A 21,510-nucleotide genomic window follows, 5' to 3' on the forward strand; every position below is an offset into this window, starting at 1 on the left:
TTGAAGGACCCCACAGGGGCGACTGCCCACAGGGGCAACTTCAACTCTGTGATATTCAGCAAAAGGAAAAAGAAATTCTTTTTTTAAAAAATCTATATTAGCTTGTATTTTGACCCTGTTTGCATGAAAGAAAATGCAAAATAAATTAAAACCGGTGCACCCAACCCTTGTTCCAATCCGTTTTTTTAAGCCACTGAAGATGTACACTGTGCAATCATTCCGAAGAACAAAGAAACCAGTAAAAAAGCAGTTACTGGTACATGGAATAATTATTAGAAAAGTCAGTAAAAAGTAAGCCCAAAATTACCATTACAGTCATGCCCATGATGACTTCTGACTACAAGTAAGTCCAGGATTTCTTTTAGCTCAGGCTTTGGTCTCACAAAATGCATAAAACTAAGACTCTTTAACAGCTGATCCGTTACATTCACGAGTGTCTGTTTGCCATCAGGCACCAGGCAAGCAGCATACAGTTGGTTCATTGGGGAGTTTATTAGATGAAAATAGCAGCTGTGTCTTGAAATAACACTAAAGTGAGAATGAATCGGAACAGCAAGTCACTACCTTTTAAAGCAAAAGAGTGAAGCATGCGGTGAAAGACAAAATGCAGCCTGCAGTGATAATATTCACAGGTTCTTATTCATTCATACATAATTTATATTGACTTGTTAAAACACACAGACATTAATATGTAAATCTACCCTACATATAATATCTTGTACATCTTTTACACTGGCTTTAACAAGCACTACTAAAAGTATACTTCAACTTACAAGCAAGCTGATGAGTTGTTGTTATTGTGTGACGAACGGCGTTAAAGCTAATAATTAAATCTGATATTTCAGATATTTGTTTTGTCTCTAATTGCCGGTTAGAGACAAAACAAATTCTAATTCTTTCTCCTGGTCCAAACATACCAACTTTTTTTTTTTTATTTCTATAATACAGGAAAATGTTTGGTGTGTGTGTGTGGGGGGGTGATTCGGGGAAAATCGTGTGCGCTATCCCACACTCAGACGTTTTTTTCAGTGATCTCACATACACTCCTCTGATCCTACTAACACATGAATTGTCATTGAGGCTTTTGTAGACTCTGCAGGGTGCTGTGCTGCACAATTAAAGTTTAGCGCTCAGTACAAACACCTACTGATTACAAATTTGATCAGCGAAACCGATTATTGCTTTTGGACTTTAGCTGTTCCTCCTATTCAGAGACCCAGACTGCACCCCCACCCCCTTTTCTCCTGCGAGCGCCCTCTGCGCGCTGCACCTGTACTGCTGCGGCTTGTGCGTCAGAAGATGGCAACTGATTCTTTAGACCCCTCTGCTAGTGGAGATGGCTGCAGACCTAGTCGACTTTGCGAAGTGGCAACGGGTTCTTCTCTAGCTGCATCTGCACCGCACGCGTTTGACAGTACCTCGGTCCACGCGTTTATTACGTAACAGGAACGCAAGGGCAAACTTTTGGTGACATTTTTACGCACAGATTCCCAGTTTGTTTCAACCGCGCGATATTCAGCAAAAGAAAAAAGGAAAAAAAAAAAACCCAAAGCGCCACGATGCAAGTTTATATAGCTGTGGCATTCGCTTACGGAGTGTGGGGTAAGTTTAACAACTTCTTTCATCACGAAAATATGGTCTGGCTGTAGATAAGTTATCTTTTTTCAAGTGTTCCAAAATCTATTGTTTTTCACACCAATTTTAAAGGGAACATATTTTCTAATAATGTCTTTTAAGAAGTAGCCGCCGGGTAAATCCAAGTAAATATCTTTCACATAAGCACGGACAACAAAAAGGGTAGAGAGGGAGAGAGAATAGTGATTTCCAGGGTTTCTATCGAATGCATGACAGAAGATGTAGCAGGATAATTCTGTTGCTTTCACGATAGCTTGAATTGGTCGTATTTAAAATCGTTTTCGGTGCAATGGCTATTCCACCCACTAATAACCACCTCCAATATTATACAATTTAAGCTTATCTAAATGTGGACGTAATTGTAATCAATAAACATGCCCAGTTAATGTCTTCAGTCCCATTTCATGTTATTATGCATGTGGGTCTGAGGATTTTTGTTTTGCATGATTATTACATTTATTGGACTGCAGAGAATTTGCCATTTGTTCGATTTTTTTTTTTGGAATTATCTTCGCTTTTCTTAATCTAAAGCATTCATAATCTAATAAAACAGCAGTGCATCCACTACTGTATCGGTAACTCTCTGCTACTTGTGTGGCATCCTGTATTAAGGTTTAGAGCAGTGGGAAACCTAAAGGGAACACCGAGTTAAGTCTGCCAGTTGTTGTCGCTGAGTGTAGTCCAAGCGGAGCCACTGCAAAATGAAGGCACCGGCCAAGAAAATGTTTGGGATATTAATATCTCCCTGATATTTTAAACCTATTTAGTGCATTATTTGGACTGATCACACACCACTCCATGTTCAGCTGTAGGTTTGAGACAGACGTGTTGTTTGAGAAGAAGCTTTTAAGACTGTCATACAGCTTATAAACTAATGACAGCAGGGCAGTGATAACCTGTCCCAGGATTTTCTTTGGGATAATTTTCATTCCTTTCCCCCCATGACTGCTGTCTTTGGTTCCCTTTGTCTCTCTTAAGGTTTCTTTGCAATGACTTCTTGTTTGATTTTGATAACTTTCTGCGTTTTCTGTTGATTTTTGCTCATTAATTTCACCTGCGTTCAATTAGCTCTCTGTGTATTTAGCCCTGTGCATCCTTTGTCAGTTGCAGACTTGTCTGTTTCCCTTCCGCCCCAGTGGTTCTGTCTCTGTGTGACTCCCCAAGGCTTTGTTTTCCTTTTTGATCCTTCCAAGTTATTAGTTAGACTTCATTTTGAGTATGGTGCTCACTCTACAGTGCCTTTTGGTGTGTAGAATTGATTACATTAATTAATGCCAGCTTTGTCTCCATCCTGTTTTCTTGTGTCTGCATTTGAATCACCTCTGAACTTTACGCTAAAACTAGTCATGGAAGAAATGAGCTGCATTTTCTTTGATTAGATTCTAGATACAACCATGCACTGGAAGACAAAATGTCTATACTGTGTGCTGTATTGTGAAAAATGGATCTGTCGCATCAGAAAACAGCCCATTAAGAGCATAGTTCGTATGTTGTCACAGTCAAACAGCTGATTGGCTTTATCCCAGAATCTCACAGAGCATTGCCACAAAGCTCTTTGGAACCATAATTCACAATCAGTCAGTAGAAACTGTTGGACCACATCTGTGGCAAATCATCTTCTCTGAGTTTTTGTCAGTGTGCTTACCTCTTTCCTTATCAGCTTTTGTGGGGCTGCAGCATGTTGAAACAATCCCAGAGACAGTCAATATAGTATAAGAGCTGTCTGAGTAGTTGCAGATCAATTTTAGAGCATATTTAATGAATTTTCTCACATTTCTTTCACTTGAGTCCATGTTTGAACTTGTTATTAAATGCACTATTATTTCATATGACATATATACAACATATAAGTAAACATATAAGACATCCATTTGCATAAATGTTGAATATTTGCAGCTGGTCTTTGATGCCAGCTGAAAAGTCAGGGATAGTTAGTTAGGAAAGTAGTGAAACTTCCCATTAAATTTTGGGGAATATGCATATGCATATTAAAGAGTTATTTCCTCCATTTTTTCTTCATTATGCTGTAACCCTAACAGCAATTATCCGCCTGAAGGGTTTATGCTCAAAGTGTAAATATCACACTTTTTTTTAGATGAGCAGCTTATCTGTAATACAAATTGCACACTCATCTAAGTGAATGTACTTGTGTCAGTCTAAATATTGAGGAACAGCATATTGTAGCTGAACGGTTACGTGCAAATATTACAAATAAACAATGTTAGACAAACAACTGATGAAACGAGCTGATATAAGAGTGTACAATTAATAATAGAATAATTTTCACTGTTATTTGTGATATGCTTTATTATTCTTATACTGTGTAGTACAATCACTGAAATGTCCAGTCCTGAAGAGTGATTAATGGGATCATTGATTAGTTCATGTTAACTAAGAATATAAGTAAGTGAATGTAGAGAAACCTTATATGTGTCCTAGGAAAGTAAGCAACTGATTCTCAAATCAAGTTATAATTAAAGTAAAACAACAAAAAACCAAATAACTGTCATATTTATTGGTATTTATAATGGCTCTAGACCTTTATAAAGAATTAACCATGTGAAAAGTTTTTATCTAGCTAAATATTACAGTTTGCTAATTACTTGGTACTTTTTTTTTAATTTTCAGCTTACTGAGGAAGTAAACTGAAAATGTAAAGTTCTGAAATGGCTTGTTGTGGCTGTTATTTGTGGATGTCACTTTTAACCAGACAAGTTATCACCAAGGAATTCATATATCATCGGCAGCCAAGTACGTTCAGAATATTTAATTCTCTGTTCAGTTATTATGAACATCGGGCACTGGCAGAGGCACAACGATCACGTCCAGACACTATCAGCTGAAGTTTCTTTTTCTTGCGTGTTGCACACAAAACAAGGCAAGGACATGTTTTCGCTACAGTAAATAGTCTGGTTAAGGGGTGTCAACAGAGCTTGCAATAGGGGTTTGGCAGAGACAAGACCATTTAATATCCAGCAATGTGAGCTGAACATTTGGCTTCACGTATACAATTCCATTGGCTAATAGCTAGAAACATTTAGGGATAAAGTGTGAAAAGTTTAGTCAGTAAATAATCTTAAATGGTAATGCAACAGAAGCATTCCTCCATGTGATTTCTAAAGGAATATTCCCTGCAAGTTATCAGAAAACTTATGTTGTGCTATATATTTTGATTGTATTTTATTTTCTATTTTAAAAAAATCGAATCTAATATATATTATTACAGTGTGTGATACTGTCATACTTTATAGCTCTCCACTGTTAAAGAGAGATTGTGTGCTATGTTTGAATAAAGTAGAAGTCATTAGACATTAGGGGATTAGGGGTTATGTGTTCAGATGCTGGTTTTCAAAGGAGAATTTAATCGTTTACTTTGCAGCCTTTATGCTGCAAGGCTAGCAAGTCTTCCTGTCTGTCTATAGCGAGTCTTTTAGAGTTAACCAGAAATGAATGTGTTTGATCACCCTAGTTTAACCTGATGCAGATGCTTATGTGACATATTCTGCCGTCGCAGAGGAAATAAATTCATGATGAGCAAGGAGAAAATCAGCTGTCACAGATGATGAGCTCAAATTAAATGAAAATATAAACCCTTCCCTGCACAAGTGTCTCAGAAGGCTTCTAGAAACCTAGGTTAAAAGACTAAAAGTGATAACTACAAAACTGTTTATTCAATTCTGGAACAGTGGATTCAATTGAATCCAATGAATTAAATAAACTGCCTTTGCTGCTCTGGTTTACAAGTTCAGCAGCAACTAAATATCTGATATAATTGCCTTTTACTTGAGCTTAAAAATAAAACATGCTGATACATTTTTGATGAGTGGCTCATGCTCATTGTCAAATTTGTGTAAATGCACTTCTTTTGAAAAGTTCATTTAAAATTACAGCCACTCATATTTCCTACACCACCTATTTAAGACTGTTGGCAGTTAGGTTAAGTGACAGCACCAGCATCTACAGGCAAAAGCTAACGTCTAAGAATTGCTTTAATTTTCATTCTTTGAGGAGGGAAAAAGCAAGAAGCCAAACATCGGAGATTTGGGTTATTCTTATTTATGTATTAGACTTTAAACACTGCCAGCATGCCATCTTATTGTGCTGCAGTGAGTAACTACTGATGTGTGAGATCTATGTTAGTATTCCCAAACTGATTTAAATTACAGATTGAACTGTAATTGAACTGAACTACAGATTAAACCCCCCTGGGTTTTGAAAGCTAAATTTTAATATATTGTTCATAATCCATCACTAACATGGTGATTTAGGAAGAATCAAGAAAAGACTGATAGTGTTAGAGAGTAATATGATGATTTTAACTGTTTTAAATATTAAGGGCATATGTTTATTTTATGATTGCAGGTGCTGCTAACCCTGCCTGGTATTAGCGCACTGGTGTTGTATTAGTTCCTTTCAGGAAAAACAAAAAGGAGGCAGAAATGTTGGGCACACCAGGTGTTATCAAAATAAAAAAGAGATTAAAATGATTTCCCAGCATTTTCAGCATAATGAAACTGTCCAGCTTGATGTATAAAATTCAGTGACTTTTACTCGACAGAATCTAATTTCATGCCATCAGGTTTCAAGATGTGAAGCTGATATGGTTTTGTTTTTTTCACAGAAAATAAAGTGTGAGGGGACTTTATTGTAAACATAATCAGAAATACGAGCATGTGCAGCATGCCATGAGTGAAACCTTTTGATTAGTTTCCACCTTCAGCTGTTCAACTTGTTTGATACCTCAAAGGTGCAATGTTTCAAGTCAGGAGCAGGTCTTTTAGGCCTGACAACATGAGGCATTGTTTATTATCCCAAAATATTATTTAAAGAACACACACAAACACATTATATAATACCAAATAAAGCACCTGCATTTACTTTACTTTAACAGTTTGCGCTAAGGGCAAGAGAAAGGATTGAAGAAAAGGAGTAGATTGTGATTATAATTGGGTGTCAGTCCAGGAATGCCAGTATAGGTTTAATCAGTGTTGGGAAGGTTACTTTTAAAATGTATTCCATTACAGAATACACATAACGGGTATGGCAGTCCATTCTCCCTGCAGCACGGACTACACTGCCTATGATGCTACATTCTTTAGAGCTATACCGGTAGCATTCTGCCTATTAGCTTAGCACAACAACAACAAAAAGGCGCTCTCTCACCCAGGAAACACGCAGAGAGAGAGAGAGTGTCACCCTGTAACCATGGCAACCATAACGCTGCCGCCTGGAACAACAGAAGATAGCTGTCAAACAAACCCAAACAGTCCTGACCCACCACAATATGAAACAGGGAAATACCGCCGTGTAATCCGTTTATTTCAACAAAGTAACTGTATTCTAAATACCACCTTTTTAAACGGTAACTGTAACGGAATACAGTTACTCATATTTTGTATTTTAAATACGTAACAGCGGTACATGTATTCCGTTACTCCCCAACACTGGGTTTAATGTATAACCTAAAGTTGGGCCCACATACTGTTTTTTGAACCAAAGGCAGACTCAGTATGTAATTTTAATAGTTAGAGTGCGAATGAAAGAATAGAGAAGACGTCGTTGTTTCATAAAGCCCATTTTACATTTGATGCAGGCACCAGGTAATATATTTTGTTCTGTCTCTGAAGTACATCAGTTATTTAAGATTGCTTAATGAAGTACAGCAGCTCGTTATGGATTGCAGAAAGAACAGGAGCCTGGATGTTCAGGAGCTCACAAAAATATCAAGATGAGGTTGATAGATGTTACATTTTACTGACACATTTGACAGGAATAAAATAGAGTATCAGAAACTTTCTATTCAATCATATTGCTTTTCTGCTTTGTTTACAGCACTCAATATGACAGAGGAGAGGAGGACTTGCCCACTAGGATATTTCCCCTGTGGGAACCTGACCTTTTGTCTCCCTCAGCTCATGCACTGCAACGGTATCGATGACTGTGGAAATCAAGCAGATGAGGAGAACTGTGGTGAGTCATTGTTTCTACTTGAACACTTGTTAATAAACTCATATGCCCTGATGCATACATCTTCAAAATACCAGCTCCAGAAAGCCCTTAGGTAATGGCTGACACATACACAGTGTTTGAGATTTTCCTGGTTTATTGGTTCATGTGATAAATTACTGGTGTAGATGCTATAAACACACACACTCATACATACAAACACCCTTGCTTTTGAGTAATAACCACTGCTACTGTATTAGAGAACCTTGCTGATGCAAGCTGTGATTTGTAAATGTACAAACTTAGCTTTCCTTGTCACCTGCTGGTGGCATGGGCAGTGGTATTAATATGCATGCTGGCTGCTGTTTTTTAAAATATGTTAATTTACATCTATGATGTACCTTCGAGTCCTGCACTGGTAAAACTCAGTACTGAACTCAACCCGACCTGGACCCAGAAGCAAAGGTTCAGAGCTGGCTCGTGACATAAGGACTATAAATACAGCTGATGGGTGTCAGGATACAGTAGGAATGAAGAATTTTGCTCAGAAATAATCATTATTCATAACACTAAATCATTTGCATTTTATGCACAGCTGTCATAGTAGCTCTTAAGCATTATATAATATTAAGTTTGAACTATAAAGCAGTTCGACAAATTAAATTACGATGATAACTAACCAAACTCCTCCAATGTATATATTTTTAAGTGTGTTTCTCATTTGCCTCACCCATTGATTTCCTCCTCTGTCCATTTTTTCTTTATTAACCTTGAAATTATATATACACAGGTAGCTCCATGCCCTCCTGGGTTTTAATTGCACCTTAGAACACACATGCATCAACACTACAATGAGCGGGTGGAGGGAGGTTTGGAGTCTTCTCTCACCCCCGTTCTCTGCGGCCTGCTGGAGCGGGGCGGCTAGGAGGAGTTGGCCGTCCGACTGCGGTCTGGAGTGTGGGGCCTCCCTACTGCTGCGGAGTCGGGGCGGTCTGCCTCTCCCCGCCGCAGAGAAAAGGGTAACACCACCTGGGTCTGGGTGCAGTTCCCCCTCCAGGGGCAAGGGTACCTAGACCCGGTTCGTAGAGTACGCTTGGGGAGTGTGATCGTGTGTACAGCGTCTCTTTATGTCTGTCTCTGTCACGGGTCTGGGTCCGTTGGACCCAGTATGTGGAGTTTCATGTTTTTGTTATTCCATGTTTGAGGTTATTATGTTTTGGTTTGCATCAGGGATTGTTTTCTTGTTCTCTTGTTGTGTTTATGATGGTTATGATGTTTATTATTTGAGGTTCATGTTTAAGGATTTGTTCTCGGTTGTATCTCACGTTTAGTTTAGTTCAGGTTCCATGTGTCAATCTGTCTGTCTCTCAGTGTCAGGTCTGCGTCTTGGTGTGGTGTTCTCATTTCCTGTTCTATTGTGAAGGTCTGGGTCTCATGTAAGTGTGTTCGGTTTTACCTTTGTCTCGTCTTGTTGATTATTCCCAGCTGTGTCCACCACCTGTGTGTAATTCCCCTGTGATTCTCTGTGTATTTAAGTCATGTCTTCCGTCATTGTAGTTGCTGGTCCGTCTGTGTTTCCACCCTGCTTCATCTGTGTGTTTCCCTGCAGTCAACCATCATCTGTTTCCGCCCGCTCTCATTCATGTCCAGGTTCGTGTTCTGTAGTTAGTTTGTTCCCAGTTTAGTTTAGTCATTGCTCCGTTCGCCGTTTGTCCATTTCCTTTTTGTGTTTAATAAACCACCCTCACACCCATACAAGTGCCTGCGTTTGGATCCTCCTTTATTTTCCACACGGCTCATCTCACTCGCCGTGACAGTCTCCACGTTGGTTGAGTGTGGAGTGAGTGCATATGAGAGCATGAGGGTGGGAATGGATGTTTGTGTCTGTGTGTGCCTCTATGTCTTTGTCTATATGTCAGGTTGGGTATCAGACGCCACCTCTCTGGGGACATCTCAGGCCCTCCAAGGTTTGGAGGCCTATCTCCACCCACCACCACTTCCCCTGCCAGTGGCGGACTCCCTCAGGTGTCGGTGCGTTGGTGGTTCCTTGTGTCTGGGGGTGGGCGTCCGGGTACACACCGGCTCACTCCTTGGCAGCCGCTTATCGGGGCCTGGAGCCTGGGGCTCGCTCGGGCCACTTCGGAGGTGGGGTGCCCCCGGCCTCTCGGGCTGGGGCTCGGTCACTCAGGCACAGCTGGCTGCCGGCGGAGCTCACGGGCGCGTCACTGCAACTCCCCCTGGCTTCTGCTCCGCGGCTGCTGAGTGAGCCCTCATCTGGGACTCTCCTCAGCTCTTACTGGGACAGTGGCGCGGCTGCCCCTCTGTTGGTCTTCCTTGGTCTCTTGTGTTCTGGGGGCCTCTGGATGTCTGGAGTTTTGATCTCCTCCATACCTGCTTCATACCCTGGAGGACGGGGCTGTGGCCCCCCCACACCCTCTAGCAGATCGTTACATGGAGAAACCTTTGGAATGCAAGCATGCTGATCCACGCAGGTATGCACACAGGTGTACACATGGGTATTCACAGACGCGGACTACAGCTTTCTTGGCTGCTGCCTCAAAGCACATTGTGCGCTGTCTATCTTGCGTGCTGCACAATATCGTTTATTACTTAGTATCTACTGATATCTACTGCTAGCTAGTTTATTGTGATGGTGCCGTTTTTTGTTTTTTTTTTTTATTATGTTGCACTTTGTTGTTTGCTTTCTCTTCTGTTTTTTTTCTCCATACAGGTGATCCAGGTGTTTTGTTTTTTTTGTTTGTTTTTTTTTCTTTCTTCCCCCCTTCTCACCGTCTCTTCTCCCCTTTGGTTTTCTTTCTCTCCCTCTCTTTCTTTCATTCTTTCTCCCTGTCCTATCCCCCAGTCATGTCTGTCCCGTTTGTAGCAACTGTAAATAAAATAAATTCATAATTATAATAAAGGTCAATCAAATGGACCAATATGGCAAGGCCATGATGATCCACTTGGTAAAATAAATCCGCTTGGCATCTTTCTTGGCCTTAAGACAACAATTCTGATGGCTAAAGATCCAAACGGGACACACACACAAAAAAAAAAAGAAATTATATATACACTAAATACCAAGACACAAGTCGGGTTATTAAATTTGCTTTAAAAATATGTGCTTATCTATTTATATCCTACACTGGAATTACATTACTCAAAGTGATTTTGCATCATAACTAACATTTATTGATAACAGAGTGAAAAGGTCCAAAGCACCATAAAGCATAGACATGCAAACCTTTTAATGTTGGAACTTTCTCACGTGTGTTGATCTGCAGCTCAGAATGCTAGAGTAGGCTTATGTATGACTGATTTCAAGAATTAATCTTGAGGAGACATTCATCAATCATGACTCCTGTGGTGAAACAGGTGCAGCTTATAAACCAACTGTCACATTATAATGAATGACATTTTTTTTTCTTCATGACTTCCGTCCATTCCCCAAGCTTCGTTTCGTGATCCTGCAGGAAGAATTATGATGTGATGTCAGTTTTGTTTTCAGCAGGTGCTGGTGTGTAGAAGTTAAAACTATTTCACAGTATGCAATCACAGATTAGTACATTGCTAGATAACACAGTGGTACACTGTAGAAAGAATAGTCAGTTGGTTTGTTTTGTAATCCAGCACCTAACTGTTAAACATATAGTGTCCATAAGTATTTGGACATTGGCACAATTTATAAAAACTGTACAAATGAATCTACAGGGAGTGCAGAATTATTAGGCAAATGAGTATTTTGTCCACATCATCCTCTTCATGCATGTCGTTTTACTCCAAGCTGTATAGGCTCAAAAGCCTACTACCAATTAAGCATATTAGGTGATGTGCATCTCTGTAATGAGAAGGGGTGTGGTCTAATGACATCAACACCCTATATCAGGTGTGCATAATTATTAGGCAACGTCCTTTCCTTTGGCAAAATGGGTCAAAAGAAGGACTTGACAGGCTCAGAAAAGTCAAAAATAGTGAGATATCTTGCAGAGGGATGCAGCAGTCTCAAAATTGCAAAGCTTCTGAAGCGTGATCATCGAACAATCAAGCGTTTCATTCAAAATAGTCAACAGGGTCGCAAGAAGCGTGTGGAAAAACCAAGGCGCCAAATAACTGCCCATGAACTGAGAAAAGTCAAGCGTGCAGCTGCCAAGATGCCACTTGCCACCAGTTTGGCCATATTTCAGAGCTGCAACATCACTGGAGTGCCCAAAAGCACAAGGTGTGCAATACTCAGAGACATGGCCAAGGTAAGAAAGGCTGAAAGACGACCACCACTGAACAAGACACACAAGCTGAAACGTCAAGACTGGGCCAAGAAATATCTCAAGACTGATTTTTCTAAGGTTTTATGGACTGATGAAATGAGAGTGAGTCTTGATGGGCCAGATGGATGGGCCCGTGGCTGGATTGGTAAAGGGCAGAGAGCTCCAGTCCGACTGAGACGCCAGCAAGGTGGAGGTGGAGTACTGGTTTGGGCTGGTATCATCAAAGATGAGCTTGTGGGGCCTTTTCGGGTTGAGGATGGAGTCAAGCTCAACTCCCAGTCCTACTGCCAGTTTCTGGAAGACACATTCTTCAAGCAGTGGTACAGGAAGAAGTCTGCATCCTTCAAGAAAAACATGATTTCCATGCAGGACAATGCTCCATCACACGCGTCCAAGTACTCCACAGCGTGGCTGGCAAGAAAGGGTATAAAAGAAGAAAAACTAATGACATGGCCTCCATGTCATGGAGGAGGAGGGGGGAACAACTAAGCTGTAGTGCCTCTTCACCTCACTGTACAAGACTCAATACTTGAAATGTGCAATTCACTTGTATTTTTATTTTTTATTCCTATTTATTCTATTTATCCCCTTTGTATATTTTATTTATATTTGTCTCTGTATTTATATATATGTGTGTGTGTGTGTGTATATGTGTATATATATATATATATATATATATATATATATATATATATATATATATATAATATATATATATATATGGAGAAGTCTTTTGGTGTTGCTGAGCTGGCCAGTGCATTACTTTTTGTTCGTTTGTTTGTTTGTTTTTGTTTTTTCAGATATACCTGATGTTTGGCCATTGCTAAAGTTTTTGCTATCTGGTTTTTTGGGTTGTTTTTTTTTATTTTATTTTGGTTTTTCAGCCAAATGATTCCTCCCTCACTTACAGTGACACCTCTTTGGACCTCATATTGACAATTCAAATTCTAGTAAACAGCTGTTAAATATAAATAATCAACACTATATCTTTTTTCTGCTTCATTTGACATGGAATACCAAACAAACAATCCTCTCCTGGCAATGAATTATTAATAATAAGTTATTCAGTTACTTTTGAGCCTCTGAAAACAGGAGACTGTGAAAATGGCAATTAATGCAATCTTGGTTTTAAAAAAGTCTTTAAAGATGGAAATCCAACACGTTGATCCACTTCTATCCAGGCAAATTTTTCGAATATATTTATTTGTACACTGTCAGTCAAATGTTTGGACACAACTTCTCATTTAATGTTTTTTCTTTATTTTTTTACTACTTTCTACATTGTATATACATGCTGAAGACATAAAATATATGAAGCTGGATATATGTGTGTGTATATATATATATGAATTATTAAATTATTAAAAACTCTAAATATGTTTTCATATTTTAGTTTCCTTAAAGTAGTCACACTTTGCTTTGTTGACAGCGCTGCAAACCCTTGGCTTTCTCTCAATGAGCTTCATGATGTAGTCACCTAAAATAGTTTTCACTTCACAGGTGTGCCTTGTCAGGGTTCATTTGTTAAAATTCTTGCCTTCTTAATGGGGTTGGGATTATAAGTTGTGTTGTGCAGGGGCTTGTACACAGCTGACAGCCTTATTTGACACCTGTTAGAATTCATATTATGGCAAGAACCAATCAGCTAAGTAAAGAGAAACGACAGTCCATCATTACTTTAAGAACTGAAAGTCAGTCAGTTCTTGCTAAAACTTTGAATGTGTCCCAAAGTGCAGTCGCAAAAGCCTTCAAGCACTAGGATGAAAGTGAGGAGCGCCCCAAGAAAGGAAGACCAGGCGTCACCTCTGCCGCTGAGGATAAATTCATCCGAGTCACCAGCCCCTGAAATCGCAAGTTAACTGCACCTCACCTAACCCCTAATCCTGCTAAGAAACCACTACTAATGAGAAGCAGCAAGCAGAAGAGATTTGTTTGGGCCAAGAAACACAAGGAATGGATATTAGACCAGTTGAAATCTATGCTTTGATTAGTCCAAATTTGATATCTTGGGTTCCACCTGTTGTGTCTTTGTGCAACACACAAAAGGTGAACAGATGGTCTCTACATGCATGGTTCCCACAATGAAGCATGGAGGAGCAGGTATGATGGTATGGGGGTGCTTTGCTGGTGACACTGTTAGGGTATTTATTCATAATTGAAGGCACACTGAATCAGCGTGGCTACCACAGAACCCTGCAGCGACATGCCATTCCATCCGGTTTGCGTTTAGTTCAACCATCATTTATTTTTCAACAGGACAATGACCCCAAACACACCTCCGAGCTGTGTAAGACGGAGAGTCATGAAGTGCAGCACCAGATGGTGTGACCTCCACAGTCAGCTCACCAGAACCCAGCCGAGATGGTTTGGGATAAGATGGATTTTTGGGGTGTTTTACCTATTATTTAATGTTTTACTGGAACAATTTTTATGCTTTTTAATGATGTATTTCAGTTTTATATATTTTATTTCACATTATATCATATCACTGCATACAAACAGTACTATGATGTTTTACTTTGGTATTTAGTAATATAACATATATCATTGCCATCTATCCATCCGTTCGCTTCCGCTTATCCTTTTCAAGCTGTATTTTCAACAAAAGCATAAAGATTTTCTTTGATTTATTCACTCCAAGTTAAGTTAGTAACCCAGCAAGTTAACTGATTTATGTCAATGCTTTGAAAACTCAAACATAGAGTGCCCAAATAATAAATAAATTGAAGGAAGACATGGATACGCCTCCCCAGACCATCACTGACCCATTGCCAGACCGGTCATGCTGAATGATCTTAAAGGCATCATAGTTCTCTGTCTGTCATGTGTTGGTGGTGGACCTGCTAATTCTGGTGTTCTATGGTAAATGCCTCCACTGTGCCGGGCTGTGAGCAAAAGGCCAGCTGGAGGATGTGGGGCTCACAGGCCACCTTCATGAAGTCTGTTTTTATTTGTTTGGTCAGAGACATTCAGTGGCCAAGCAGATGCCAATCCTGCTGATGAGTTAAGGATCTTGCATGGCCCTGTCCAACTCTCCTAGAGTAACTGTCTATCTCTTAGAACCTCCTCCATATTTTTGAGAATGTGCCGGAAGTCACAGTGGAAAAGGCACGTGTTGAATCAAATCAAATCAAATCACTTTTATTGTCACATCACATGTGCAGGTACATTGGTACACCACATGTGAGTGAAATTAATTCTTGTGTGCGAGCTTCACAAGCAACAGAGTTGTGCAAAATACAATAATGTAAACAAGCAAAATACAAGAATGGCTACATCTGAAACTAATAAATATATGTACAATATATAATAGTATATGCATTTCTGGATGTGTATACTAAATTTTTTTCTACGTGTGTGTGTGTGTGTGTACACATATTTTACAAATTAAATAGAGTAAACAATGAATAGAATATATAAAATAAATAAAATAAAATATACAGAGTGAGACATGTGCAAAACAGTGGCATTACTGTACAGTATGGAGTGCATAATGTTAAAGTTCCAGTAGTGAAGCTGAGGTGTCTATGAAGTGTTCAGCAGTCTGATGGCCTGATGGAAAAAGCTGTCTCTCAGTCTGCTGGTACGGGACCGGATGCTGCAGAACCTCCTTCCTGATGGAAGTAGTCTGAACAGTTTATGGCTGGGGTGACTGGAGTCCTTGATGATCCTCCCCGCTTTCCTCAGGCACCGCTTCCTGTAGATGTCTTGGAGGGAGGGAAGCTCACCTCCAATTATCCGTTCAGAGCACCGCACTACTCGCTGGAGAGCTTTGCAGTTGTAGGCGGTGCTGTTGCCATACCAGGTGGTGATGCATCCAGTGAGGATGCTCTCAATGGCACAGTGATAGAAGGTCCTGAGGATGCGGGGGCTCATGCCGAATCTTTTCAGTCTCCTGAGAAAGAAGAGGCGCTGCTGCGCCTTCTTCACTGTTTTGTTTGTGTGTACTGACCACGTAAGATCCTCAGCCAGGTGTACGCCAAGGAACTGGAAGCTGCTCACTCTCTCCACAGCAGCGCCGCTGATGGTGATGGGGGTGTGTACTTCTCTGCACCTCCGGAAGTCCACTATCAACTCCTTTGTCTTTGCGACGTTGAGGGTGAGATGGTTGTCTTGACACCAGTGGGTCAGGGCGCTGACCTCCTCCCTGTAAGCTGTCTCATCACTGTTGGTGATAAGACCCACCACTGTAGTGTCGTCCGCAAACTTCACAATGATGTTGGAGTTGTTAGTGGCTGTGCAGTCGTAGGTGTAGAGTGAGTACAGGAGAGGGCTCAGTACACACCCCTGTGGAGCACCAGTGTTCAGTGTGATGGGGGATGAGGTGATGCTGCCCAGTCTGACCACTTGGCGTCTGTCAGACAGGAAGCTAAAGATCCAGCTGCAGAGGGAGCTGCTCAGTCCTAGATCCTGCAGTTTCCTATCCAGCTTCGAGGGAACGATGGTATTGAATGCTGAGCTGTAATCTACAAACAGCATCCTCACATACGTGTCTCTCTTCTCCAGGTGTGACAGGGCAGTGTGTAGTGTCAGGGCTATGGCATCATCAGTGGACCTGTTGTGGCGGTATGCGAACTGTAGAGGGTCCAGTGAGTAGGGTAGTGCAGAGCAGATGAAGTCCCTGACCAGCTTCTCGAAGCATTTGCTTACGATGGGGGTCAGGGCTACAGGTCGCCAGTCGTTCAATGAGGAGATGGTGGAGGATTTGGGTACAGGGACGATGGTGGCAGGCTGGAACTACAGACAGAGAGAGGGAAAGGTTGAAGATGTGCGTGAACACTCCAGCCAGCTGAGCCGCGCATGACTTGAGGACGCGGCCGGGAATCCCGTCCGGACCAGTAGCTTTGCGTGCGTTCACCTTCCTGAAGCACCTCCGCACATCCTCCTCAGACACAGTGTGCGCACTGACGTCATCCGCGGTGCGCACACTGTCCGGTCTCATGGTGTTCGCTGTGTCGAATCTAGCGTAGAATACGTTTAGATCCTCACACAGAGAGGCCGTGGTCTGCGGTGTGCTGGTTTTCCCTCTAAAGTCTGTGATCGTGTTTAGTCCCTGCCACATACTCCGAGGGTTGTCAAACTGTTGCTCCACCCTGTCCCTGTACTCACGTTTGGCTGCTTTGATCGTCTTCCGGAGTTGGTCATGTGCGTGTTTGTAGTCCGATGTGTTCGCGGAGGCAAAGGCGGTGCTCCGTGCCGCGTGAACATCTCCGTTAATCCAGGGTTTTTGATTTGGGAAGGATTTAACTGTTCTGGATGGGACGACATCTTCCACGCATTTCCTGATAAATCCGCAGACTGAGTCTGTGTATTCATCAATGTCCCTAGCAGCCACGTGAAACATTTCCCAGTCCGCGTGATCAAAACAGTCGCGCAGCGCAGACTCCGATTGGTCCGTCCAACAGTGCACCGCCCTCCGGGTTGGAGCTTCCTGTTTCAGCTTCTGCCTGTAGGCGGGCAGGAGCAGGATGGAGCGGTGATCTGATTGGCCGAATGGGGCGCGGGGGAGGGCTTTGTACGCATCCCGGAAAGAGGTGTAGCAGTGGTCGAGTAGCCGATCTCCACGAGTGTTAAAGTGGATGTGTTGGTGGAGTTTGGGTGAGACTTTCTTCAGGTTTCCCTTATTAAAGTCTCCGGCTGTGATAAACGCCACCTCTGGGTGTGCGGTTTCCTCGCTGCTGATCGCGCTGTACAGTTCCCTGAGTGCTCGGTCAGTGTCGGCTTGTGGGGGAATGTAAACAGCCGTAATAATCACTGCATTATTACGGTCCTCCACAGTCCTCCACAGTCCTCCATTATTGATGTGCAATAATGGAGGACTTAAGCTATTAGTAGTGGCACTGACCCTAGTCAAATACAAGGCAGGAAAAATTACATTCCTTTGTTACGAGTCGTCTCAGTGTTACACCTGTAGTGTACATGTTATTAATTTCAAATCAATTCAATTCAATTTTATTTATATAGCGCCAACTCATAACAGCAGTCACCTCAAGGCACTTTATATTGTACAGTAGATCGTACAATAATTGATACAGAGAAAAACCCAACAATCATATGACCCCTTATGAGCAAGCACTTTGGCGACAGTAGGAAGGAAAAACTGCCTTTTAACAGGAAGAAACCTCCGGCAGAACCAGGCTCAGGGAGGGGCGGGGCCATCTGCTGCGACCGGTTGGGGTGAGAGAAGGAAGACAGGATAAAGACATGCTGTGGAAGAGAGAGAGAGGTTAATAACAGATATGATTCAATGCAGAGAGGTCTATTAACACATAGTGAGTGAGAAAGGTGACTGGAAAGGAAAAACTCAGTGCATCATGGGAATCCCCGGCAGCCTACGTCTATTGCAGCATAACTAAGGGAGGATTCAGGGTCACCTGGTCCAGCCCTAATTATATGCTTTAGCAAAAAGGAAAGTTTTAAGCCTAATCTTAAAAGTAGAGATAGTGCCTGTTTCCCAAATCCAAACTGGAAGCTGATTCCACAGAAGAGGGGCCTGAAAACTGAAGGCTCTGCCTCCCATTCTACTTTTAAATACTCTAGGAACAACAAGTAGGCCTGCAGTGCCAGAGCGAAGTGCTCTAATAGGGTGATATGGTACTACAAGGTCATTAAGATAAGATGGGGCCTGATTATTTAAGACCTTGTATGTGAGGAGCAGGATTTTGAATTCAATTCTGGATTTAACAGGAAGCCAATGAAGAGAAGCCAAAACAGGAGAAATCTGCTCCCTCTTTCTAGTCCCTGTCAGGACTCTTGCTGCAGCATTTTGGATTAACTGAAGGCTTTTCAGTGAGTTTTTAGGACATCCTGATAATAATGAATTACAGTAGTCCAGCCTGGAAGTAATAAATGCATGAGCTAGTTATTTCAGACGCAGCTGAAACCGATTACGACCTCCCCTCCTACTTAAATGACCAATTCAATATTCCAGGAGTTGAATGTGATACTCTGATGTTTTTAGTTTTTTTTCCAAAATGTTTTTGAAGGTTCAGGATTTTCCTTCCTACAGCTGGTACCTAAGCTGGTACCTTTCATACATATAGTTTTCATACATTTTACAGCACAGCAGCTCACCACTCTAATGTCCACAATTCAACTTTAAGACCCCAAATTGATGTCTCCTCCTCAATTCCATGTGTATTACTCTACAGAGTAGTATACATGCTGTATAGACCCACTAGAACTATACACCTGATTAAAAACCTTAAAGGTTGAGTGACCTGAATCATTAAAAAAAGAACAGTGGTGTATTGCAATATAATTGATCTGAATAGAAACAGTGGTCAGATTCTTTTTTGTCTGTAGAATAACACCATACAGCTGCCCCACTTGTTTTTATTTTCCACACACGTGTCTTATTTCTTGCAGACCCGAGCTTAAAAGAATTGAAAAATATTTACTTCAATCTGTGCATGTAACGATTTGCACCTTGGTTCCAGAAAGCAGACTCAGATAGCAAAAAAGCCAGAACACTGGCAGTGTCTTTTATTATTTCAACATGACAGGGTAGTTAAAAGGTTGGCAATCAGTTCTCAAAGTAAGTGATTGAAAGTGAAATATTTAGTTTTAGGAAGAGGTTCTCTTTTTACAAAGATGTCATTTACTTCCTTTTTTTTTTATCAATACACGTCTTAAATGTTATGCTGATAAGAAGCAAATGTTGTTCACCTTACTGTGAAAGATAAAATACTGTCTTTTTTTTTTTTTTACCAAGCATCGCCAACGCCAGTTATGTGTTAAGGTCAATTGCATAAATGTCCTTAGAGATGAGGTGCACAACTGCAAAATTCCACCTGACAGAACTACAACTCCTAAATGTAGAGAACTAAATGAGATAAATAAAGGTTGTTAAATTTAAATCCACCTGCCAGACACAGATAGACCAAACTATAATTTGGCTTCGTTTTGAGTCAGCAGACTTTTAAAACATGTTGGAACATTAACCACAAACAACTCTGATTGTTTCTTTGTTCCATCATTTTGGAGGTGTTGGAGGAATTTAAATGGTGCGGTTATAGAAAACTGTCACACTCGGTCATAAACACCTGGTTAAAATAGCCACTATGATATGTGAAAAAAAAAAAACACATAAATCTATGATGACATATATAACTGTAGTAAAGACTGAACCAGCATACCCATTGGTGCAGTAGGGGAATCTCTTCAGACTGAATTGCCATTTCGTTATCTTCAGTACTCAGTGTGACACCTTTTAGCCATTTTCAGGGGGAAAGCGTTGATATCCTGCTGGTTTGATGTCACTTGCAGTCAAGGCTGATGATGTTGCTCCTCGTTTGCTCGCTTAACCATGTACACTCTATCACAGAGCAGAACAAGCTTAGAGAAAACAGCTGTCAGAAAGCAAAGTCCCAATGCCACTTTCAGGTCAGCGACTGTTCCGTTAGCTTCTGTGACTCTTTGCAAACAAATGTCATTTATGAGTCCTTCTGGGACATGAATACAATTTTTCTTGGCAAATCTGTTCATATTGTTTATTTTCTTTTTAAACTATTTGATACTGGGTTAAGTATTGTAGGACAAAAAACAAACAAACAAAAAGCCTGTCCTGTGTGGGCACAGCTGCCAAAGGGAGTTCTAATTTAAAGACTAAAGGGATGAGTTATAAAAAAAATCATCCCCATATATTTGTTTTGAAGGGGCAAAGAAAATCAAAGTCAGGTCAACCTTCAGAGTGTCCAGTTTTTGGCACATCTGTGTTGTTTTAATTTTTCAGTTGGGTGGTGGTCAGGTGGTTTTGCCATCCCTAGTTCCTCCTGTCCATGTATCTAAGTATCATTTGGATGTTCAGATCAGGGATTTACTTGGGGTGAACATGAAGCCTCCCAAGTTATCAAAACCAGTTAAACCTGTACTTCTTTTGATCTAATTAAGATCCTTGGATTACGGTTTGCTGTTTTTAATACAGTAATTATGATTGCTTTCATTACGGAAGATATTGAGACTTTTAAACTAATTAAGCAAAAGGCTCTATTCAATATTATCTTCTAACTACATTATTGCCTTTGTTCATCTGATTTCTCCTCCCACATTTAAACAGCAAGCCAAAATATTGTTTTATTCGTCTCCAAAAGTTGATTCTGTTCATCTGGACATAGCGTTTTGTGGGAGAAACGTTTCGTCACTCATACAAGCGACTTCTTCAGTCTCATCTGAATACAGCCTCTGTCAGTGTGCCCCAGGGTGGCTGTGGCTACAATGTAGCTTGCCTTCACCAGTGTGTGAATATGTGTGTGAATGGGTGGATGGCTGAATATGTAAAGCGCTTTGGAGTCCTTAGGGACTAGTAAAGCGCTGTACAAATACAGGCCATTTACCATTTACAGGTTTCCCCAATCTTATAAACAGTACATTTGCATACTGACTGAACCCAGCCCACTGAAGGAACAATGGGCTGTGAGGTCAGTTCCTTAATCTTAATTATGCAAATTCTTATGGCCATTGATCAACAACCACTGACCAAATACCACTGATCAATGGCCATGAGTACCATTCACAGAGAGTTGGGGAATGGCTGCAATCACAGCATTGTAAGATGGTGAAAGATGTACCCTTAGACCCCCTCCTCAATTCAGAGATGGTCTTTCCCTTTTCACATAAATGGCCTCCTTGACTCCGCACTCAAACCAGCGTCCCTCCCTGTCTA

General features: G+C 41.0%; 1 protein-coding gene across 1 annotated transcript in view; it reads left to right on the plus strand.

Annotated features, from left to right (window-relative positions):
- The first annotated feature begins 492 nt into the window (after positions 1-492).
- The window catches only part of rxfp1 (relaxin family peptide receptor 1), an 85,371-nt gene continuing 64,353 nt past the window's right edge, over positions 493-21,510 (plus strand). Inside the window, exons 1-2 of the mRNA XM_026182778.2 lie at positions 493-1,602; positions 7,468-7,605. Coding sequence (XP_026038563.1) covers positions 1,560-1,602; positions 7,468-7,605 — 181 coding nt within the window. The 5' untranslated portion in view covers positions 493-1,559. The remainder of the gene's footprint in view (positions 1,603-7,467; positions 7,606-21,510) is intronic.

Source organism: Astatotilapia calliptera, chromosome 2 (assembly GCF_964374335.1).
Source record: "Astatotilapia calliptera chromosome 2, fAstCal68.1, whole genome shotgun sequence".
Classification (NCBI taxonomy): domain Eukaryota; kingdom Metazoa; phylum Chordata; class Actinopteri; order Cichliformes; family Cichlidae; genus Astatotilapia; species Astatotilapia calliptera.